This window comes from Mirounga leonina, unplaced genomic scaffold, assembly GCF_011800145.1.
Source record: "Mirounga leonina isolate KUSES-001 unplaced genomic scaffold, KU_Mleo_1.0 Mir_128, whole genome shotgun sequence".
NCBI classification, from domain to species: domain Eukaryota; kingdom Metazoa; phylum Chordata; class Mammalia; order Carnivora; family Phocidae; genus Mirounga; species Mirounga leonina.
Genome location: NW_023270320.1, coordinates 13,426,839 through 13,451,295, shown reverse-complemented (window position 1 = coordinate 13,451,295; position 24,457 = coordinate 13,426,839). Strand labels below are relative to the sequence as shown.

The 24,457-nt window shown below is 50.0% G+C and overlaps 1 protein-coding gene across 15 annotated transcripts in view; it reads left to right on the top strand.

The window, feature by feature from the left end:
- The window catches only part of RBPMS (RNA binding protein, mRNA processing factor), a 173,904-nt gene that overhangs the window by 134,595 nt on the left and 14,852 nt on the right, over positions 1-24,457 (top strand). For 4 of the 15 annotated variants that reach the window (XR_004679072.1, XM_035004102.1, XM_035004090.1 and 1 more), the window contains 2 exons: positions 12,215-12,345; positions 22,979-23,112. The exons of 5 other annotated variants lie outside the window; for them this stretch is intronic. Coding sequence is in view for 7 of the 10 variants with exons in the window: in XM_035004102.1 (XP_034859993.1) it covers positions 12,215-12,345; positions 22,979-23,112 (265 nt within the window). In the remaining 3 variants the exon portion in view is untranslated. Of the gene's footprint in view, positions 1-12,214; positions 12,346-15,020; positions 15,886-22,978; positions 23,113-24,457 lie in introns of those variants that run through there. 6 more of the 15 variants (XR_004679073.1, XM_035004093.1, XM_035004097.1 and 3 more) reach the window with 2 other exon arrangements.

The window sequence follows — 24,457 nt, the reverse complement described above, 5'->3', positions numbered from 1 at the left end:
GTTACTGTGGGTTTATTCATTCATGCTGGCCCTGAGCTGCCTTTAAGAACCTTGCTTAGTCTCTTTCTGCTACTCTAGTTGGTGACTGCCCAGTTTCTTCATCCATATTGTGTCCTCATGGTTCAGTACCCCGAGAAAACGTTTTGTTTGGTGCCATCACAGAGTATGCAGGTAGAGCTGTCCTTCAGGGGTGATTTGGAACCCCTGTCGCCTCTGAGAACCTGGAGGGACAAAGGGAAGCAGCTCACAGATAGCAACAGATGTTTCTACAAGTGGGGTTTTGCTTTGCACTCAGGATTGAACCTGACCCACCAGATTATGAAATTGAATGAGTAAAGGAAGGGGGGAGGAGTTTGGAGAAGATGGAAAAGGAGAAGTTTCTGAGTTTTCTTTGTGCTAGCAACCTTGTTACCTGTGGACAGGAAGTTCCAGGTCTACTGACAGCTCTGTTTCTCTAGGTTTTTCATATTCACAGTGATTGGCAGTGTGAGACCTTCCATTTTAAGTGTTGGATTTTTAGCCTCCCAGAAAGGGATGTTTAGAACCCCTCAGCACAGGGCAGCACTTAGCAGCCTCCACCATAGCCGTCAGCATCGTGGTGCTGAGGCATCTGATAGACTAAGGAAGAATTTCTGTAGGATGATGATGATGATCAGGCATTCAGGTCAGTTTTAAAATCCTATTTCAGGGGCGCCTGGGTGGCTCAGTCGTTGAGCATCTGCCTTCGGCTCAGGTCGTAATCCCAGAGTCCTGGGATTGAGTCCCACATCGGGCTCCCTGCTCGGCAGGAAGCCTGCTTCTCCCTCTCCCACTCCCCCGCTTGTGCTCCTGCTCTCGCTGTCTGTCTCTCTGTCAAATAAAAAATAAATAAATAAATAAATAATAAAATCCTATTTCAAATAATGAACACTACAACACCATGAGGGATAGAGTCCTCATCATATTGTGTCTTCACCAAGTACCATGTAGAGGCTGGGGCAAGAATAGTTGGGGAAAGCATGTTTATGCTTGGGACACATGCGGTTCAGCTACCATACTCCTCCTGGCTTTGATGGACCCCAGTGGTGGCCCTGGTGCATTCTCTGGGTGCCTCATCCTCAGTGCACAGCCAGCCAGGAGGGTTGGGGGTGGTTACTGTGGCAAAGTGCCTACACCCTCTCAGTCAGGAAGATGATAAAGGATATGTGTTAATTGATTTGTTCAGTTTTGTAGTTGCAGTTTTAGTTTGAATTTCTAGGAGTCCAAATTATAGTGCCACCTAAGAAGCTAGGAAGAACAGTAAGATTTTTCAGCTTTCATCTCTAGACACCATGGCATTTTACTACACTAGGTCTTTATTTCTGTGTTTGACTGACACTTTTTAATCTGTGGGCTCTCTTTTTGGTGATTGGAAAGGCCTCTTGGGATACAGAATGTTAGCATAAGCTAGTGCCTTTTTTGTTATTTCCATAAAGGTGGATAAATTTTCTTGATTTGTATAATGTATGCATAGAACTTTTTGACGTAGCCACTCCTGCTTACCTCAAAATTCTTTTAGGAACAGACTATAGACCAGGGTTGCAGTGACATGAGAGAAAACCAAGAAGGTGGGAAGAGGGGGGTGACCGGTTTTGTGCGTGTGGTCCACCCACCTTTCATCTTTGCAGGCTCCGCAGCCAGTATATTATGCTCTGCTAATGGCTTGTGAATATTCTTGACATTGCCTGTGCATAAAGCAAGGGCAAATAGCTGAGGGCAGCCAGTGAACATAGATGGGGGGGAACCAAGAGGGGGAGAGTTGCTAAGCTCAGAGAGCGAGAGCTCAGTTCAGACACACCCTCCATTTGGGAATTCCTCACACAGCCCATAGGCCACTGTGCATCTGGATTTGTGTTATTGTTCTCCCAGGTATGTTTTGAAGTTCTGACTGACTCCTCAGTTCCGTAAGTCACTTTCAGTCTCTTTAAAACTGATAGCTTGACAAGTTACTGAAGTTTCTGCCTTTTTATCCAGACTGGAACCTGTACAGATTTAGACTGACGTTTTCTTAAAAGGCAAGAAAAGGTGCTAAACTAGAAATCATTGGCTTGATTATATGTTTCTCAGTTGTGATAGTGTAAGAAGTTGCAGCCACGCGGTAATACCGTTAACTTTCACAGACTTTCATCGAGTAGCTTTTGTGTGCTAAACCTAGGTGCTGGGAGTAGGAGATTGCAGTTTGGGAAGTAAGAAAGGGACGGAAGGAGCTCATTAGCAGTACAAGGGAGAAGTGCAGCGATCAGGGTACACGTGTGCCGTTAAGGGTGCTATCGGAAGGGCATTGGGTCCGTCCTGGGTTTTCAAGAGAGCGTCATTGCCTCCCTGAAGCCTTCTCTAGGCAGTACCTGTTCCGACTAAGAAGCTGTTCAGCTTTGTCAGCTATCAAAGAAAACACATCAAAATAATGGAGAGATGTTTTGCTTATCAAACTGTTTTTGTTTAGTTTCATGTTTAATGATGATTCTCAATGTGGTCATATTTAAAAGTTGGTACAAATGTATCTATTTCTATTGGGAATGTAATATGGAAACAGTTGAACACAGTAAGATATATCAAGGTCCTTAAAAATGCTCATCACCTTAGGGGCACGTGGGTGGATCAGTTGGTTGAGGTCCAACTCTTGATTTTGGCTCAGGTCATGATCTCAGGGTCATGGGATCAAGCCCCACTCCCGGCTCCGGCTCTGTGCTCAGCGCTCAGCAGGGAACCTGCTGGAGATTCTCTCTCCCTCTTCCCACCCCCGCCTCGCTCTCTCAGGGGTGCTCTCTCTCTCAAATCTTTTTTTAAAAATCCTCATCACCTTAGACATAGTTTTTCTACTCTTAGAATTTATCTCAAAGGAAAAAAAATATATACTGAAAGATTTATGCCTAACACAGCACTTATTAAAAATTATGAATGTCTGCTCTATAACATGTACTATGCTGGGCACCAAGGATACAAAACAGCAAAACACACAGGCTCTGCACTCAAGGAGCTTATAGTTTAATAAAATGGTTTGGTAGATGGTCCATTTTTATAGACTAGACAGAGATCTATCTGTTCAAGTAGCAGTTTCATTACAAAGGCACCTGTGCCTCCCTGTGTTCTTTTTTTTTTTTTTTTAAAGATTTTATTTATTCATTTGAGACCGAGAGAATGAGAGAGACAGCACATGAGAAGGGGGAGGGTCAGAGGGAGAAGCAGGCTCCCTGCTGAGCAGGGAGCCCGATGCAGGACTCGATCCAGGGACTCCAGGATCATGACCCGAGCCGAAGGCAGTCGCTTAACCAACTGAGCCACCCAGGCGCCCACCTCCCTGTGTTCTTGAAAATACCTTCCCCTTTTTAGCTTTCCTCCCTCACCAAGAAGAGGTGAGTGGCAACTCGAAGTTCTAGGAAAAGGCTAAACGTTGTTTAGAGGAAGGAAGAGGTTTCTTTTCTTCCCTTTCTACTGCCTCCAGGACTCTTCAGTACAGCACAGATTGCTGACATTTCTCATCTGTCCTCTCTGAGATCCAAACCTGCAGTTTCTCATGCCTCCTTTCTCTTTCACTCTGTGTTCATATACACATAGTATGTGTCTTCTTAACTAGTTTTTGGAAAACATACGTGAAGATCACCTCATGGGTATGCTTTTCTTATTATACATTTAATTAAAAATCGTGATGTCCCCGAAAAGCAGATCAGAATTGTCATGTTTTCAAAATATTACCTCTTATGTTATCCATCCACCCTGAAGTAGTATTTTCTTTTTTTGTTTTTTTGAAGTTAGTGACCTATCTTTTCTAACTTGGTTAAGAAGTTAAACCTTACGGTTTGAGGAGAAGGTGCTTGGCTAGACAAAATCACCATCCTAACTTGGTGGGTAAGAGCATGAGCTCTGGAGCTGCGTTGTCTGTATTGAAATCATGGCTTCGTTCCCAGCTACATGGCCTTGGGCCTGTCACTTAATCTCTCCAAGCCCTTAACATCCTCCATTCGTGGCAGGGAGATAATACTAACAGTACCTACCTCAGAAGGCTGTTGTGGAGAATGGATCGGCTAAAGTCTGTGAAGTGTTTGGCACAAAATATGTGCTGTATAAATACCCTTATTATTATCATTCGATATGTGAATAGCCCCGTAGGCTAGCCACACTACCACTCGTGTACAATACGGAAATCCCTTTACAGTTCAAATTCTCTACCACAGATGGGAAAGGTCGTTTGGGCAACAAAAGAGGCAGAAGACTCACTTTAACTGACCATACAGTTCTAGAACAGAAAAAGAGGGGGAGTGGGTATGTTATGCAGAAGTAAGGGTGTATTGATTCAGTAAGTATTTACTGAGTGCCTGCTTCGTGTCAGACCTGGAAAGGCACGCTTTTGAGTACCGCTGAGCTGTAGTCGAGCTTTGGGAAGCTGAGCCAGGTCTCTAGCAGAGTGGGTCTGGGCAGAGGTTTTTGTATGGTTAATATGATATAAAACCAACACTTTCTGGAAATGCCGCTCCTGTTAAACATCTAGATTTGATTGCACTTGTTAAGAAAGCCAAGGTCTCAGAGAAGCTGGCAGAACATCCTCCAAGTTCAGTTGCCCGTGTCTGGGAAGGGAACTGACTGGGGAAAGGCTGTGGAACCCTCAACCCTGCAGTTGCGGGTCTCAAGGCAGAAAAGGAATGGACGTGTCCATTGGTGAGGAGCAGGAACACATAACCAGTGACTTGAATCAAGTCCCCAGAGAACAGTTTTCTTCCGGCATATGCTCTGGGTTCCCTTCAACTCTCAGGTCAGGAATCAGATCCTTTTAAAACCACGGATTGTGTTGGATGGTTTTTTGGCCTGGGACAGCTGGACGGTCACGAAAGAACAGGACTGTGAAGAGCAGTGACTGCTCAGAGGCATGACAAAAAAATCACTAACCGGAGGGGAAGTGACTCTGGGCCAGCTGAATCCAGACTAGCTTGGTTTTGGAATTTCCTTGGCATACTTACTTTGTGGGTCTGGGTTGGCCTTCCTGCAGGTTTGAAGCATTACTCCAGGCATATGGTTAGGATAGAAAGAATGGAGTGGAGAGACGGTGGGCGTTAGCAGGAAGCCAGTTTAAAAAGTCAAGAGGCTGTTAAATCGGTCTAGGTGACTAGAACCTGCAATTGGGTAGAAGCAGGCGTAGAAAGGAAAAGATAGTGAGAAAGGCCTAGAGGAGACCTAATCGTCTGGAGAGGCAGGGGCGTGAAGGGTTGGAATCTGGGCTGAGATGACTGATTCACAGCCCGGTTCTACCACTTGCTGAGTCCTGTGCTAGTTCTTTAATGTGTGTGTCTCTGCTTCCTGCCGTGGGGAAGGGAAAGTGTTCATACTTCCCACGAGGAGCCACCAGTACAGCGTGTAACACATTCATTGTATGTGCTCGGGAAACACTAGCGACTGCTGTCCTTGCTATCAGTATCTTTGTCATCTTTGCTGTTACCAGGATTTAGCAGTTGTTTGGATGTGGGAAATGAAGGAGACTTTGAACCTGAATAAATGGGATAAAGGAAAATGTGGGGAGGTGAGAAGAGGAATTGGTTGTGAGTGACAGTGAGTTCATTTGTGGATGAGTTGGGCTGGATGAGTTGGGAATGCCTACCTTGGAGTGGAAATCAAAGCTGTAGATTAATGAGTTACCCTAAAGAGAATTCATAATTGAAACAATGGAAGTGGCCAAGGGCCATCATAAAGAGGAGCAGAGGTGGAAGAGAGCTGAGCACAGACTTGATTTCTCTTGGTGTCTCGAGCCTTTAGGACGATTAGCTCCATGTGCAGAATACAGAAACTGCATTTGTGATTTGTGCTCGGTGGTGCTGAAGACATCCTCTGAGCTTTTCACCAAATCTTCGGATTCTTCCCTGACACTTCCCTTCTTGGGGAGCCAGTGAAAGTGTGTGACCTTCTCTGGGAACTGTCATTTCCTAGAGCAACCACAATAAATATGGCTGAAAACATATTCTCTCATAGTTTAGGGGGACAGAAGTCCGAAATCAAGGTATCAGCAATGCTGGTTCCTTCCAGAGACTCCAAGGGAGAACCTATCTCATGCCTCTCCTAACACTGGTAGCTGCTGGCCATCCTTGGCATTCCTTGGCTTGTAGACAAGTCATCCCAGTCTCTGTCTCCATCTTCACATCACCTTCTTCTCTGTGTCCTCTACTCTCGTAAAGACATCAGTCATTGGATTTAGTGTCCTCCCTAAATCCAGGATGATTTCATCTCAAGATCCTTAAATAATTACACCTGTAAAATTCCTGTTTTCAAAAACATTTCTGGGTAAATGTGAATTTGGGGAGGGCACTATTCCACCCACTGCCAGAGCTAGTCAGTGTGCTGGGCCATGGAAGCTGGCATGGGCTGCATTCGTAGCCCTAACACGAGAAGAGAATGTGTCCGGATAGGATAGTCCTCAAAAGAATCAGCCTTGTAAGACTGATTTTTGAGGGGTTTACTTAACATACATGGATCAGCTACTTGTGAGGTATGTGTGAGTGGGAGTTGGTTGTTTAAGAGTCTTTGATTTATTTTTCTTCAAAAATGATTTTTTTTTTTTTCATTAAAAATGGAATTTTTCATTATATTTGGGCCTTTTGTTTTGGTTTTTTTTCCTGGTCAGATTTTTCATCTAACAGGCAAGCTCTCCTGAAGGACTCTGTCCCTGGGTTTATTCTAGTAAATTGAGTATGCTATAACGAGAAATGAAGACCACCTGCACTCTAGGGTGGTCACCACCACTAGTAGTAGGGAGTCGGGGGCCGGATGGTGTATGGAAGGGACCCTGAGCCATGAGACAACAGACCGGAATTCTGGTTCCAGTTGAGACCAGTTAACTATGAGACCTTGGATAGGTTTTTTTTCTCATTGTTAAATTCCTGCCCTTTCTCCAGAGCTTTTAATGGATATCCAGAATGATAATGGATATACACGCTCTTAGCTGTATATAAAAATATATGCAAATATAATGTGTTATTAAGACCGGGTTGAAATGTAATCTTACTTAAGAAGTCACATTTACATGCTCTCACAGCTGTCCTCTTTCTGTGTATATTTCTCTCCCACATAGAATTGAATTAACCTACACTTTGATCCGTTCCTCCTCCGAAGGGCAAGATAGAAGTTATTTTCTTCTTTCTCCCTTGGTTTTATCAAGTATAGTTGACTTGTTGATACTTTGTGATGCTCTGTGCTAGGCAATGGGTGAGCAGAGAGTGAGAACTTGCAGTTGTGGAGGTAAGTGCTGCGGCCTGGTGGGGAGATAGAAGACCCAGCAGAACAAAGAGAAGGTGCTCCCCGCCCCGCCCCCCGCCACCTCAGTCAGGAACATCTAAGTGGAGTCCTTTGAAGAATGAGTAAGGGTTTAGCCAGTTGAAAGGAGAGAAGAATGCCCCTGGCCTAGAAGTGGGAGAGAACCAGGCATGGTCACACGATGAAAAGGGCTGGTCCTAGCCCATGATGCGGAGGCAGGTGAGAGGCGGGTCTCAAAGGTCGATGAGGGCAGGGTCATGTGCGGTCTTGTGGGCCATGATAGCCAGAGTTCATACACTGTCCTGAGAGCAAGGAGAAATCATAGAAGGGTTTTAAGCAGGAGAGCGACATTGCAGAACTGTGTATTTTAAAAGTTGTCCTGACTGCATCGAGGCCGCCAGGAGGACTGTAAGGAGGCCTTTTCAGTAACCCAGCAGTGGTAGTTAAAATCAAAGTGGATGGTGGGATGGATTCGGTAGGACCTTGGGGAAACACTACCAGGTCACCATGGCTTGGGCAACTGAGGGGCATCTTTTACTGAAATCTGGACCCAAAGAGGACAGGCAGTTGGAGGGACTGTGTTTAGTTTCGGACACGTTGAGTATGAGGTTGCTGTGGAATATATCCAAATAAAAATATCCAAGAGGCAAAGTAAATACTGACTTAAAGTTCTTGGAACTTGTGTTTTCAGCTGTACTCAGGTTAAGTTCATCAAAGATTGTCCTTGTTCCTCTTGCTCTTGTTTCTGAGAGTTGTTCATCTTTGGTTCAGTGTGACTTTAGACGGGAAGCTTCACCTTTCTGCAGGTTTGTTTCCTCATCCAAAATGAAAAGGCAGACTAGCTGATCTTCCTGAGCTCTTTTCGGTTTAAACCTTCATCAGACACTGCAGTTTTTTCTTTTCAAAGGGATTGAAAGGTGGAGTTGGAAATTTCTAGTCCTTGTTTGTCAGAATTCAATTTGAGCTCTTCTGGTTGCATATTCTTATGCTAAGAAAAGAGCCTATTCAGATGTATATTGGGAGCCCTCAAAAACTTTATCCTCAGAGGTGCTAAAGGAGAAAGGATGTAGGGAAATCTGGGGCAGTGGGAAAGGCCTGACCCACCCTCTCAAGAGAGGGTCGGATTAGGCCTAGACAAAAAGCTCTAGCCTCCTGATCCCTCTGCTCACTGAGGCCTGGCTCGCTCTGGGTGATCAGGAGGCTCTTTTGTCAGGGGGGGAGTCTCACCCCCTCCCTGAACTCTAGTCGTCCTAATGGGCCCACGGCAGCAGACTTTCTCTTTCTTCAGTCTTGGCATCCTAGTAAGTTTCTAGCAGAATAGGCACCTTTCTTCCTGTCATTTCCCCTCTTACACTTCCTGGCTCAGATTTTTCTGCACTTTGTGAGGCCCTAAACCTGCCCTGGCGGACTCCCGCAGCATTCCAAGGTACTTCGGGCGCTGGGGATTGTGTTAGGAGAGCCTGTTGGCTTCTAGCCCAGCTGTTGCCGTGTTCTTGGTTTCTTCCCCTGCTCCGGCTGCTCATGGCCCTCTCTCAGGTGGGCTTCCAGGAGCAGTAGGAATGAGTTCAGTCTCCAGAGACTTGAAGAGGAGCTTACTTTCCAAACTAGTCCCTGGGTGAGCGCAGCTCTAAGAGCAGTTTTCAGACTGTTCTCTGGAACCCTAGCGGATCTTGGGGACTGTCATGGGGGTTGAGGTCCTCCAGTTCAACCCCACCACCACCACTAAGTCAACCAAAATTTGCTACACTTCTATTTTAAAAGGGATTCTGGGGGCACCTGGGTGACTCAGTCGGTTAAGCATCTGCCTTTAGCATAGGTCATGGTCCCGGAGTCCTGGGATCGAGTCCCACATCGGGCTCTCTGCTCAGTGGGGGGCCTGCTTCTCTCCTTCTCCCTCTGCTGCTCCCCCTGCTTGTGCTCTCTCAGTCAAAGAAATAAAATCTTTTTTAAAAAAATTTAAAAGGGATTCTGGGGAAAATTAGTTTGAAGAAACGGTTCCACTGCTTTTATTTTGAACTTTGAAGATCATTGTTCTGTAGCATTTGTTCTGGTTTGAGCCCCGTTTGCTCTTTTGCTGGTTTTTTTGTTTCATTTTTGTTTTAGTGTGACAGATACTGAACAGATTGGGAAATCTTAGATCTAGGTCCTATGGATATTTCCTAAACTCCTCTAATAAAACAGTGGTGTATCTTTAAGCAACTTTTAGAATGTTCCACCAGGTACCGTTCAGTCCAGCAAACAGTATTACACACTAAATGCTAGTCTCCGAGTTGGCCCCAGGGGCTCAGACTTGGTGAAGCCCTGGATCCTCCCTTCCTGGGCGCTCACTAGCCAACCCTTGGAGAAATCCTCCTCACTGCCCTCCTCTCCCCCAGTACTCTCCAGCTCAGAACATCTCCACTGGCACATTTTGAGCTCATCGTCCTCATCCTCCTCCTGACCAGCCCACTCTGTGCTGCATGTCTCTTGACATTTATTGTAACTCGCGATTCCTTCTCAAGGGGAGAAGGGAGAGATGATGAGAGGTATGAAAGACCTGATCAAATGCAAGTTCACTCCAGTCTCTCCTAGGCCTCCACTTCACTTACCTGACTTCTGTTACTCAGCGGCTTTGGGTGTGGGAGATTTGGAAGCAAATGCCCCATCCTGCTGGGCTAGGTTTTGGGCAAATGTTAGTGAATAGTCTCTGAGCATGAGTCTAGACCCAATGGGAAGTAATGCTTTAGCATAAAAATGTGGAAATGTCTGGAAATCATAAATCCCATCTGTCAAGGCCAAGATTGAAATCCTGACTCCACCTGTCTCCAGTATTTGTCTCTTTAGGATCAGGTATCTTAAAAGACCTCTCATTTCATTTTTAAAACTTTCTAAAGGAAACTGGATCAGATTAGAGCACCCCCAACTTGGTCAGTTCCTGTGAGGCCACAGGATGAGGACGTGCTGCCATCAGGCTGCAGGCCCTGCGTAGTCCTGTCTGATGGCAGTTAGTCAGTCATCTGCTGTCACAGTAGGGCTGAGCAAGGCCGGGCTAAGACATTCGTGTGCTATGTCCTGAGACTCTCTTGACTTTTTTTTTTAAAAAAGACTCAATGTCTTAAAATAGCATGGTAGCTGAAACAACAGTACCAACAACAACAATAATAGCTTGCCATTCCTGAGAATGGTTGTTTGTTTAAAATCCGAGGCCTGGGTTCTGGCAGCAGTTCGTTTCCACGAGCGGGGCTCCCACAAGAGTTGCTCTAATGGAAATCATATGGTCTCGTCGTGACCGGAAACACAGGGGTCTGTGAAGCGTTCTCCCACCCCCTCCGTAAGGAATTTTCTGACAGAAACTACACACCCTAGAGCTGGAAATAGGTGGTGTAGACCTGATCATTTGAAGAAGCTTAGGATGCTACTGTGTTCCTATTCGAATAATAACGATGAGTCCGCGCTTTGGGCTTGGCTCTCCAGTCTAACCTACATGCAGTCTGCCCTCCCCTCGCCAAGTCTGAAGAAGACATTTTAACTGCCTTGTTGAGAGAGGGAGTCGGGGAGTTGGGGCGGCCGCAGCGTAGTTCTCTGCATTGCTGGGATCCCCACGCTGCCCTCTGAATGGATAGTCCTCAGTCAGCTCTGGACTCCCCATCTTCTCAGTAGTTCTTGCCGTGCTGGCTGGCTGTGGAAAAACTCACCAGGTCCCCGTGCACCCATAGGCTCAGCTGCTTTCCCCGTTGCTCCATAGAGTAGTCCCCACATCACACTCGGGAAAGTTCTCTGTCTCTAGTCCCCTTCCCATACTGAAAAGCCTTCCCAGAGCCACAGTTTGGGGGAAGGGGGGAGGATGGAGAGGATGAGGGAGACGCAGAATGAGCAGGCCTGGGGCGGCTTATATGTGGGAAGGAGTGAAATGACCCTTTCGACCTTGGGTCACGTGCACTCGACTTCTGGACAGTCCTGAATGGCAGAGTCACTAATGGCTTTATGACAGTCGCCTTTTTCTGACTCCTTCGGCAGCCCCGGGTAGCATCCTTGGCCTCCTTGATTTCAGATTTTGACAGGTGATAAAAGCACATACTGAGATCGCTGCTTCACAGAGTCCAGATTCATAACTATCGACTGATGTGATTTTTTTTTTCTTTGCTGAGACGCTCCCTCATGTGTTTGCTGTTACTTTAATGGATTGCTTCCTGATACATTCTGAGCCCCGGGCACTTGCCCTTCAGTCTGGCAAACTGCAGCTTGACCTGAATGGAATCGGATTCAGACCAGTCAGTTGGCAACACGACTCACTTTTTTCCCCCTAGAAAATACAGTCAGTGTAAGCAGGAACTACGAGTGTTCTAATTTGCATCTTCGTGGAGTTTAACTTTAATCAGGATACGCCAGGCTGTTTCACTTCTGTTCTCTGCATTTTTGACATCTTAAACACCCTGCAGGTACAGTGGCTGGCCCCGTGCTTCGGAGAGCTGAATGGAAAGTGCTTGGTGATGATGATGTATTTGTCAGTAGTAATTACACTGATAAACAGAGAAGGCCTCCAGTTGTTCTGGTCTATCATGACCCTGCCAGTAACCCATTGTTCTCCCAAAGGCTCTGCAGTGGGTTTTCATGGGATATCTCCTACCGGTTCTCTTTCTTCCTCTCTCCCTCTGAGGGCCACGTGTGCGGTTTGGGGCAGGAAATCCCCACTGTTCTTGTTTCCCCCCAGCTCTGGTTGGAAAGACATCAGAGTGTCCAGGGCAGAGCCCAGGCCTGAGATCCCAGCAGGCCAGACAGGCAGCAGATGCCGGTTGCTTTTGTTCACTTTGTATTTACCATTCCCTTGCTTAGAGTTTGGGGACCAAAACCCACAGGTTATTGAAAGCATGAGAGTAATCTGACTTCTGACTGGATGGGGGCTCGGGGTTGTTTGGTGTTTTGTTTCTGATTTGAAAGCAGCTGTTTGGTAACCACTAACTCTTGCCTTATTCTTTTCTTGCAGATGAGCTCACAGTGCCTGCACTTTACCCCAGTAGCCCTGAAGTGTGGGCCCCGTACCCTCTGTACCCAGCGGAGTTAGCGCCTGCTCTACCTCCTCCTGCTTTCACCTATCCCGCTTCACTGCATGCCCAGGTAATTTATACCCATCGGCCACGACTTCACTCCCTCCACCACCGGTCCTTTCAAACCTGGTTCCCCAGAGCACACCATACAACTAACACCTATCCAGCTAACAGACCCCCCTTCCAGAGATTAATGACCCCCTCTAAATCAAGCTGACGCTCCTCCAGGACTTGAGGACCGTCTGACAGCAATGACATCACCCACTGCCTGATGTTTGCCCCAGTGACACCTCTCTCTTCCCTAATGATCTCACCCTCATACCACACACGAGAGACGGGGTGCAGGTTCCCCCCCAGCCCCCAGCCAGCCCGAGGGCGTCCCTAGAACTTAGTCGCGTGCGCCTGGTCGTGCGGGAGCTGCCGAGGGAGGCGCGCGCTGGTTGCCAGAGTTCTGTGTCTGTGCGTGGAGGGATTTCGTCTCTCGGGTTCTAGGAGAGCTAGTGGCCAGAGGGGAAAGTTGGAAGCTTCCAGGAAGACCGTGTGCTAGCTTACAGATGTTACAGGAAAGATTAGGATTCCTTTTTTTCCACCTTTAGAAAAGGAGGTACAGTGTAGTGTGGAGAATGTAATTAAACGTCAAGGTGAAGGTCTTTGTCTGGACCCAGTTCCCTTCTTAGTTAAATAAAACTCCCTTGTTTTTTCACAAAGATTACTACCCATGTCCCAACCCTCCCTCTCCCCTTGGCGGGGAGGGGGGGGGGGTGTTGCTCTTAGTTTTGCTCTTAGTGCAAGCAGTAGTAATGAAGTAATGTTAGGATTCAGCGAGGATCACCAGCAAAGAGGAGAGAATATAGATTTCATTCGTTTTACTGCACGTGTAACTCCTCTAAAAGCAGGAAAGCCTGGTTTCTGAAAAACCATTGGCCTGGACAGACAGGTGGGGTTTTTGTTTGTTTTGCTTAGTGTTTATTTACAAGGCTGGGTGAAATACACAGCTTCCCAGAAAACTCTTCCTTCTGACGGGAAACTTCCATGTTGTACAGAACTCACTGTGTTGACTAAAGCCCGGACAAGCAGCCCCCTAGCTGACGTCCTCGTGGCCAACGGCTTAGGCAGGGTGCCGGCTGCATACGTGCCCATTCCGTCCCAGCCGAGCTGTCCGTGCTCTGTGCACGCGTGCACAGCCCAGCCTCCCAGGCACCGAGCAGGCAGACTAGAGAGAGAGGCCCCCGAAGTGATGACCCTCGGTGTTGGCAGAAGGAGGTAGTGAGGGAAAAGGAGAGGGTGACGGTTGAGAGCTGCTGGCTTGGGACAGGACTTAGAGCAGCCCCAGGATTCGGAGCCCGATGGCCCAGGGTCCACATCGGCCGTGCTTTCTGCTTTCTCTTCCCTCGCTGCTGCCTCGGCCTCAGTCCTCGTCAGCGTTCGGGCTCCTCGCAGGGGCCAGGGGAGGGAGAAGGGATAAAACCTAAACCTGTGGCTGTCTTCTGCTGAGTCATCGAAATGTTCGCAGTGGCCTTGGGGATATAACTTTGTAGGTGATGGGGAGCAAGTCAAAGAGGCCCCCTCTGTTTGTGGGCCCGCCCCCACCATCTGTGGAGATGTCTTCGCTCCTCTTCCTAGACCGCCTAAAGAAGGATTAACTGACAGTTGAGGCAAATGTTCCGAATACCATGGAAGGGTGCCAGGTGTGCAGAGTATTGTGAATATCAGTGGCTTTGTTAATCAGCAGCAAAGCCTTTCACCATTGTCCTGGAAAAGCAAGAATTGACAGTGGCCAGAAAGGAGTGGGAACGGTGGCTTTGGGGCCTTAATAACATCCGGGTAACTTGCCTTGCTTCGTATAATGATTGAAATCCAAAGTCTATCCGGGGGTGTATGGGAGAAGGAACTGAAGAGTCTTAAGAGATTAGAAAGCCCATGCCCATCGTGAGAAAGGTTAGAGACAGTGCCAAGATTAGATGGACTCAACCATTTGACTTAGTGGGATGTTTTGCCCAGGGTGGCGCCCTTCCCTGTGAGTTCTGTCTTGATCTTGAGACTTTCCCAACCTGGAATCCACTTGGCTCCGCCACATCGGTCCTAGAGTTGGTGGAACTTTCATCTGAAATCAGTGAGATCCTTGTGCTCAACCCCAAAACTTGTTTGGAGTCATTCCCAGTGCAAGCTTGGGTTCTGTATCCAAGGCTCATGAACAGATACGGTTATTTAAATTCCTTTGTCCAAGATGAGAATCCTAGAATGAACTGGTAGAGGCCTTACCGATCCAGCAGGTCTGGCCCATTTTACAGTTGAGGAGACAGACTGGAGAAGATGGAGAGTTCTCGACAGTCGCGAGTGGCTCTACCATGACTGGAGCCAGGTCACCTGACTCCCAGGCCTTGCTCTTTCCACGCCTCAGTGCTGGCTCACCAAAGACTTACTCTTTGTTGGAATTTTGGAAAGGCCTCACTCCACTGACTCCTTGGAACTTTCTTCTCTAAGTAGATGAGAAGCCTGTAAGAAGAGACTTGGAGGCAAAGACAAGGGAATAAGAACTTAACCTTCACTCAAAGGGCCTGAGAGAATTTTTATTAACTGGAGGTAGAGCAGTGGGGAAGACTAAAACGGAACATCCCCTTAGTGGATGGTTCCGGTTTTGTTTGGAGATCTTACTGTATGTCTTTGGAGAAGCTTTTATATTATTTTGCTTTTCTTAGCAATGTTGTGCTCTGTTTTGAGACTTGGATTTTTTTTTTCTTCTAGTGTTTCTCTCCTGAGGCAAAGCCCAACACACCTGTCTTTTGTCCACTTCTCCAGCAAATTAGATTTGTCTCTGGGAATGTGTTTGTAACATACCAACCTACTGCAGACCAGCAGAGGGAGCTCCCATGTTGAATTTGCTTGTTAGCTATTTTTCCCCCATTTTGCAAAAATTATTTCTTGGTAACATTTGAGAGATTTCAATAAAAATTTTAATCAGAGCAAAAATTATCTCAAGTAGACTGCAGCGTTTTGTTTTCATGGTGATGCGAGTTTGGAGCTTTGAGATTGTGGGAGAATTGGGCCCATGAGGCTGAGCACACACCACGTGGGAGAAGGCCTCAGAGCGTCCAGGGGAGGCGTGGCCCAGAGCCGAGGCCTCCCTGCTGCTACTGCTCTCTTCTTGGGCTCCTGCGCCATCAGGAGCCGCACATTGGAAGACTCTCTTTCTAGCATGTGTGGGTCGCCTCTACCAGGAGATCTTGCATCAGCAGGGGTGGTGTGTCTGGCTATCAGAAGCCTGTGTGAAGAAAGAGCTGTTTTCTCCAGTCTGTCCGCCCTGATCCCGAGGAAGGAGGACCCAAGGGGCAGAAATTGCCATTGAAGATCAGGAGTCGCATCTTCTGGTTCTGCTCCAGCTTCCGTCTGTAAATCGAAGATACTTATTTTTTGAGGCCTCATTGCAGAAGGTAATGGGACTGTAGCTGCAGAACTGCCGTGTCGTTTGTAGGGATGAAGGAACGACCTGATGCAGCAAACAACAGAGTTCTAAGAAGATCATTAACATTTTTAGACATGATCATCCTGTTTACTTTCAAGGTCACTGGTGTTTGAAATTTATTAAATATATTCTGAAAGTCGCTGTGAACAGGAGGGCAGGTTTCATCCATGGCTTTTAGGAAAGTTCTCTCATGCACATACAGCACTTCCTGCCACGTCGTCCTCACACAGCTCAGCCTTTTCGGTCCCCATTCAGTTTTGCTTAGTGCCAGTTATTTATTTAGTCTTGTTGCTGAAGGGGCAGAGAGAAAACCAATAAAGTGCACTGTTCCCGTTACATTCTAGAAACAGAATACCATTTACCCTTGACCCAGAGCCACCTTGTTGGGCCAGAAACTTGTCCAGGTAAGTAGGAGTGAGAGAGCAAGTCCCGGTTCCCTGTGTCTTCTCCAGGGGCCTCATTTGCCCTGAGTCAATGGCAAATCTTCCAGGGCTGCTCCACGGCTCACAGCTGGAACCCATCACCTGCGTGTCAACAGAAGGTTCTAAAATTGTAACACAGACTTCCAGGGCAGGACATGCCCCTTGGGAGGTGCCTTGTGACACGCAGGACAAATTGTAAAGGTTAAACCCAAAATCAATATAAAAATGGACCATGGGAAAAGTGACCCAGGCACACAGGGAAGGAAGAGAGATCACGGGGGGAGAGAAGGGCCAGGAATGTTCTGCGGGTGCTCACGGCAGAGCCGCCCGCCCGCCCGATCCAGCCATTTACTCAGCGAAAGGCAACTGCAAACTGAATCTTTAAACTTTTTTATAAAAACAAATTTAAAGTCTTTAAGCCTCTCCTTTGTCACTATGCCCTATGGAGAATGCTGAGATGAGACACAAGCGATCTGGTTTGGCACGGGGTGTAATGGAAGCGCAAGGCCCAGGAGAGAGGGAGTGTCTTGAGGGAGGCAGGGAGCAGGGCAGGTGTGAGTAGGGACTTGGGTGAGCACCCAGTGGGGCGGGACTCGCACACAATGGGTAAGGGTGTCTGGTCCTGCAGAGGGAGCCATGAACAAAGCCGGAGGGGCGGGGGGCCTTCGGCATCCCAGCGGCTGGCCAGCCTCCCAAAGGGAAGGGAAGAGTCGGGAGATTCAGGGTGTTTGCTTCAGGGCCTCCCAGATGGCATCAGCTCTTCCCGCCCGAGACCTGGTCCTCGAGGCCTGGCTTTCTCCAATGCCACTGTCTCCCTGCAGTCCAGGCCTTGTGATTGTCTGGGAGAGCATGGCTTTGAGGGACTGCAGAGGTTGCCTTTGGGGGCTGATCAGCCCAAGGCTTTAAATTGTTTTTAGACATCGATGAAACTGTTAATCCTCTGATAATGTACCTTTCCCTTTAAACCTTACAGCTCCGTGAAGGTCAGACTGTGAGGAGAAACTGCCCCTGGGTGCTCTGTCTCCTGAATGTGCTAGCCTTGTCTAGTTCCTGACTCGGTTCAGCTTTCTCGTCTAGGGGCCCCTGGCTTCACTCCCATAGGAGGCCAGGTGGGGGGCAGGCCGGCCAGGCATTGAGCTCACAGCGCTGGCCTCCTCTGAGCTCTGGGCGTGTGTCTGCCACTTAGAAGGGAGCACAGAGCCCCCTCTCCTCTCCCAGCACCACCTCGGGCTGTTCGTGTGCCTGCCCCACGAGGCCTGGCCTGTGCTGGAACTCGAGTCCTTCAGGAGGGCTGAGCCTGGCGGTAGCACGGGCTTGGAAGTGCGGGCTCTGGGGCTACCTGGGCAGACACTGGCTCTGCCATTTACGAGCTGTGTGACCTCGACTGAACAAGTGCCTTATGTAACCTCTCTGGGCTTCAGTAAAGTGGGCCTAATAATCCCTCATGTAGAACAAGAGGGCCTGGGGGCGCCCGGGTGGCTCAGTCGTTAAGCGTCTGCCTTTGGCTCAGGTCATGATCCCGGGGTCCTGGGATCAAGCCCCACATCGGGCTCCCTGCTCGGCGGGGAAGCCTCTGACCCTCCCGTCTTGTGCTTTCTCTCGCACGCTCTCTCAAATAAATAAAATCTTTAGAATGAGAGAGTGCACCGTAAATGCTAGCCTTTTAAGGAGCATGTGGATTTTCAACAAGGAGAACACCTAGGCCTAGCTCTCTATGAGGCAGTGATCGTTCAGACGCTTCAGGCATCCAGCACCGTCTTGACGACATGGAGGCGGCTGCAGAGTCCTCCTGGCTGCGGCCGAATGGAAGGCCAGAGGTTGGGAAGAATAAACGAGGGACAGGCGAGCAGGATGAGGCATCTGGGGACAGCCGCCAGAGTGACAGCCCTGCGTCCAGCCGTGAGGTGTCTGCAGCCCGTGCCAGCGCCGGGAGGACGCGTGCCCGCAGGACGCCCTCCCCCACGGCCAGGCCCGGACACGCCTGTCAGGAGAAAGCCGATCCCTGACAGGAAGTAGATCAAGAGTGGGAAACAGCTGAATTCCCAGAGAGACCAAGTGGTTCCTGTGGGTTGCTTTACTCAGACCCGTTGTCCCTGAACTTTCCAGCTGCTGCCTTATCTTGCCTTGCTATCGGAGAAACTGGAGAAGAGAAAGACCCACGGGTCATCCGGCCCGTTCCTCCCTGGACTCTGTGGCTCATTCTTCCCACAGTCCGTCCGCTAGGATTCTGCCCCGTCTCGTTTCCAGGTGGCAGCGTCCCCTCTTGTGCCTTGGGAAGTCACTCACTCCCCAGCCCTGTGGCCGAACCCCAGGGGATCCCACCCTGGCCAAGCAAATGACCTCCTGTTTACCTTTTCTGTCCTCACCCCCTCCTCTGCGGCTCAGTATCTGGAGAACTCGGGAGCCCTTAGGGCAGTGAGGGGCAGAAGCGCTCGGAGCATCCGCACTGGCCTCTTCAGAAGCAGTCCGGAGGCCTTCAGCCAGAGTTCACAGGGGTAGCTGGCTCCTGTGGCCAGAGCTGCTGCCGGGCCCCGAACTTCGCCACGCTGGGCAGCCCCCTAGTGTGGTGGCCCCGGCCGTGGTTGGGGACCCCAGCGAGACTCCCCTCAAATTTACCGTTGCCGTGACTGAGCGAGCGGCTCCACGTGGGCCTCTTCCTGGCTGGGGGGCCACAGGGTTTCCTCCTTTGGGGGCACTGTCTTTCCGGTGTCTCGAGCATGTTTCGTTTTGGCCTTTGTAAGGCTAAACTTCCTAGGGCCTATGACTTTACCCCCGGCCTCCTTCGCAATGAGAGCTCCTCCCAAGTCCACGAGCCCACCTCGTCCTTGGGATGATCAACAAGTAAGTGGTCTGACCATCCCAGTAGGACGGTGCAGAGGGCCTGGCACGGAATCGGGATCAAACAGGCCAGTTTTAATGACCGTTTCCACCCACTGTGCGACCTTTGGGATTTTAAGCAAGTTTATTTTAACCTCACTGAAGCTCGGTTTCCTCATCCCTAAGTAGGAAGAATGAATATCTACTTGATGGGGTCATTTCGAGTGAAAGAGTAAAATGCTTGGCATGGGGTCGTAATTATTAACTTAGCTCTTCTGTTTCCTTCTCTCTGTCGGAACTTGATCTGGCATGGCCCAGAGGCTCCCAGCCCTCCCTTTGTAGCATTAGAAGCAGTTAGGATATAGGGACTCGAGACCAGCACCCCACCAAGGGAACCCTAAGGGCCCAGGCTCTGTTCCCGGGTGCGGAAGAGAAGTAGCTGGTGCCAGGGCAAGAATGGCAGCCTGTGGCCATGGTGTATGCCAAGGCGAGGCTCTGGTTTGGCCAGGTGGCCCTCCGCCCGGGCGTGGGCCTTCTTTTCCTGGGAATGGGCACCCAGATACCATCTAAAAGTATGTGAATTCTAAGTGCTCTGGAAACAAAACCAAGGCTACAGAGAAAGTTTAGAAATACAAAATGTAGCCTTCATGAAAAGAAAGTGAACTTCTCCTTGAAGAAAACCAATTCTGACAGGGGAAAAAAGGCAAATCAACTCCAAATGGGATCATGTTTTATTCAGGTTTTGTGCTGCCGGTGGGGAAGGCCAGAGCTCAGTGACAGGATGGGAAAGTGGGACACCCCAACTTCAAGCCTCATCCACTCTGCCATGAAGTACTTCTCGCTTCACTGGGCTCGGCTCCTGGGGACCTCTAATGGCCCTTGATAGCAAACATAGTTAAAAATTAACAGACTGGCAGAATTAAATATGGATGACAAGCAGCCACTGTGGACTTAATCTGACACAGGATGTTACACGCTTGGGTGCCCTCGACCTGAGTGGCGTCTTGAGTGAACTTCTGGGGTGTCTGGGCACATTTCACATGCCTCTTTGAAGGCAAGAACCTGGCTTGTGCTTAGGACAGACAGGGAAAGAGTCTAAAAGCCCAGGAGAGAAAATTATCCCTGAAGGCTTATGGGTAATTAAGCCCGGCCTTGACTGGTCTTAGCAGGAGGTGTTCACAGGGGTCTAGACCTCGTCGCTGCCTGGGCTCAGGCCTCAGCAGCGTGCCACCATCTGCATGGGGAGATCTTGCAGGGGCATAGGGCTGGAGCAAATGTGTTTTTCCAGTTTGGGCGAGCACTGTGTTAGATAGGGCAGGGGTGCTATTTTAAAGAACCCTGTGAGTAGTCCCATAAAGATGATCATCTTTTTTGTATTGCAGATCAATCTAGTCTCTTTGGTGAGTTTGGAGTTTCTTGGACCGCAGTGTGCTCCTGGCTTGGCAGCCTCTCCTTAGCCTGGCAGCCTTCAGCAAAGTTTGCTGTAGGCCCTGACGTGCTTTATTCGGTGCTCAGAATGGATCCTTGGGCCTGGAGTGAGCAGGCCAGGGCTGGTTGTAACTAAAGAATGTGTGAGTGCCTGGCTGCAGTTGTTTCCATGTTGGGAGAGCCCCAGCAGGGTAGTCAGCGCTCCTTCTCGGGCCCAGTGTAGAAACCTGAATATCCATGCCTTAGAAAGGAGAGCCCGGCTCTGAATAGATGGTGCTGGGGAAATCTGTGTTCAGGTACAGCACCTGCTTCGGGAAGGGTAAGAAAATCTTCACTGCTTCTGACAGATTGGATCAGACATCCAGGGCACCTAGCTGGTCTGGTGGTCTTCCAGCTCTGACTAGTTTTGTTAAGAGCTAGAAACTTGGATGCCATATTGGCATGCCTCACTCAGCCTCCCAGATCCACCGAAAGTCACCCCCTGGAAGGGGTCTTCCACACCAGCATTTCTCAGGAAGCTCAGGTGAACATAATAAAAAGATTCTGTGGGCAGATAAACTTGGGAAACCCAGGGTTTAAATCAAGTCAAACGGGATTTTTCATGGTGGAACTTCTCGATTCCGCTGAAGGGGCAGAGACCACATTTCTCTCCAACTTCCTTGACCACAGAGCATCTCTAGACAGCCTGCTTCCAGCCACACTTCCGAAACCTCACACAGGAACAGTGTCTCTCGAACTTGGATGTGTGCATCATCATCTCCCAAAGGGCTTGTGACATGCAGGGACTTGGGTTTCTCTCCCCGGGCTTTCTGCATTTCTGACAAGTTCCCTGGTGACGCCAGTGGGCCAGGGACCACACTCTGAGAACTGCTGGTCTAGACTGATCCCTTTATTTCATGGAGAAGAAAACAGCACCTGGTAGGCACTTTTCGTGCTATTTCTGAAGGCTGGCGTGGTGAGGACAGGCGGCCCCTGGAAGGGGGTGGGGGTACAGCGCGGGTCCGTGGTCTCTCGCCGCTTGCTCCGCACTGTCTGCTGGAGGGCTGAGGGCTCCGCTCTCGAGACCAGTCAGGGTCTTCCTGTTCGGCAACATGCTCGGAACTGTGAATTCTGTATGTACTTCCCTCCGCTGGGCCTTAGTTTCCTCATCTGTAAGTGGAAGAGGATAGAAACGACTTTTATGGATACTTACTACTTTCTCTAGCATTCCAGTTTATTTTTGCTCTGGGGTATTTCTGTTTCTGGGTGTTCTCCTCTCCTGTCCGAGCTCTCATACACGTCGCGGGAGCCAGTGCCATCCGTGCTAAGGTGGGGGGGACCTCAGTGTTACTTTGCAGGGCCACTGTGTTTTCGAAGAGCATTCCCGAAGAAGTGTGGTGGTGGAATCCCATACAGCTGGCCCCCGGGTAGTGAGCCGGACGGTAACGACTCGGCAGTACTGAGTTGGAGCCGAGAAGCGTCCCGGCGTCTTCCGGGCGCTTCTGGGCCCACAGGCTGCAGTGCGTGCGTGCCTGTGATGGTGTGCTCAGCGGTCTGGCGGAGCGAGCAGCGGTGTTGCCGTGGATCACATCTATCGGTAGAGGTTCTTCTAGGGATGTGAGAAGCTCTTGGGATCGTAGGCAGGGTTGTGAGTGTGCAGTTGGGGGGGTGTGTGCACGCGAGCTCACGTGCAGTTTTCTACAGACAGGATCCTGTCTTACATGGAAGGCCAATGGCACAGACTTAGCGCTGCTGTATTGTCCGTGGGCAGGGCGCCAGGGAAGCACAGGTCTCCCCAGCGTTGACGACGCTCTACAGCAGCCGCTGGGCAGTGGCCCGGAGTGGCCACAAGTGACCCGGAGCCAGAAGCCACAGCAGAACAAGCAGCCCAGGTGGGGGTCCGCCCCCCCAGCCCCGTCCCGGAGGACAGCAGTAGTTAGCACCCAACAGCTCGCTCGCCTGGACCAGCGCGGGGCAGGCAGCTCAGGCTCGGCCGGGCGGGGGCGCTGCCCTCTGCTGGCAAGTGCCTGCCACTGCACACCTCCGAGCTGAAAGCGGAGAAGGGCCACCCTTTTGGCAGGGGCTGTGGTGTCCAAGCCATGGGGCACGGAGTGATGAATTTCGGGGCCTCTGTTGACTCCATCACCACCACATCCTCCCCGAGAATCAGCCAGCGGGCCATCTTCAGCTCGGCTGAGCTGGGTACGACTTCTAGAGCCCACGGCCCAGAGTCAGTCTGCTTAGCACCCTGGAGTGCTCAGGGGTTCTAGACCAGGCTGACTACAGGGCTCCGGGTTTGAGGAGGGTGTGGGTGGAAGAGGCCAGCATGCACCCGAGGTTGGCTGAGGCTGGGGTGGGCGTGTGGGAGATGAAGGGCTTCCTTCTCGCAGTCACTGTCACCAAAAATCATGCCATCCACTGCGCCCCCACCCCCTGGTCAGACCTCCCTCTTCCTGTGTCTCTGAAACACCAACATGTCTTGGCCTCATGGGGCTCAGCGCCCCGGCCCCACACCCAGGCAGCACCAGTCGCCACCACCACGCTCCCTCCGACTCCAGTGCACACAGACCCATCCCCTCCCGCTGTGTGTTTAGGTTCCCAGCTCCCCAGCTGCCATGGGGCTCTGCCCCCGTCCCCTCCTTTACCACCTGTCTCAGGAAGGGAGCTCGAACTCTGCCCTTTGCTTAGTGAGCAAGTGGATTCAGATGCACAAAGCCATAAGCCATGGGTAGGTATGAAATTTTTGTCTTTCACTCACCCTCTCCTCCCTTTTGCCTCCTCCTCCTGCACCCCTGTACTCCTCCCTCCCTTTTCCTTCCTATCCTCCCACACTTCCCTTCTTTATTTCTCTCTTCTTTATCCTGCATATACTCCTAAATTCACAAAGTGACATGTTTTTAGCCTACCTGCTTGCAAAGAATTTCTGGTCCCTCATCCCTTTAATTGCTATTGAGTGTTGAAAATGACTCTGGCCCTGCCTTAAATGAACTTCACTACCTGCTGGTGGCTCCCGAGGAATACAGCTTTGCCCTCTCACAATGAGGGGGACCCCCTCGAGCTGGTGATCTGATTTCTAAGAATATCCAGTGTGATGCCCCGAAGGATCTCTCATGCGCAGCTGGCCCAAGGAGTTCCCTGACCTGGATTTCTGGCATGGGGAGAAGCTCAAAACGCATCTGTGGTCCTTTTAAGTCTTCATTTCCCAAGTAGGTGAGGCCCCAAGTTGGGATCGAGTCCCCCAGTGTGGCCCATCACCCTGCATTGAGAGCCAGAGAGGAAGGGGAGGCCCATGGGGTAGAAGGAAATGCTGAGGACTTCTGCATGTGGACTGAGACCAAAGGCTGGGCATCCTGTGTGAGCTCTGTCTGGGGGCCCACTCCTAGACCAGTCAACGAGGGCTAGTGGAGCCTGTGCCCTGGATCCTGGCCCCGCTGGGTTCTGTGCCTGTGGGATGTCACTCAGAATACCCAGCTGTCAATGGATTTCCCCACATGTAAAAGCAGGTTAGAAGAGGCAGGAGGTCTTCATCAATCCCCCAGCACCCCCGGGTTCTGCGGAGTTTCCTTGCAGGTTCCAGGCCCCCTGCACCTCCACCTCTGCCAGGATGCTGCTTCATCTGTTTATGCTTTGGAGATCTGAGTAAGATGCCATGTGAAAAGGGGGTTCTCAAGCAAAATCTCTTCTACTAAACCATCGAAGTCCATTTGCCTGGGTAAAGTTCCCTCCAGCATTGCATTCTACTCTAGAAACGTGTTGGGCCAGACCCAGGTCGAAGATCCATCTTTCTCCTCCTGCCACACTGGGGAGGATGCCGCTCTCCACAGAGCCATCCAGCCCTCCTGAGCATCTCCCTCCCTTTGATGTAATTGCTCTCCCTCCCCCACTCCCAGCTGCCTGTGTTGCGGGGAGGCCATGCCTCCTCCGGGGAAACGGGAGCAGCGGTAAATGGGCATTTCTTGTTTCTGGCCAAAGGCTGCGGGGCAAAACTGACGTTGCTGACAGATGGACATTTGTTAAAGCCAAAGTGCTCTTGCCCTTTTGTTTGTTTCTTCACACTTTTCCTCAGCACAGGA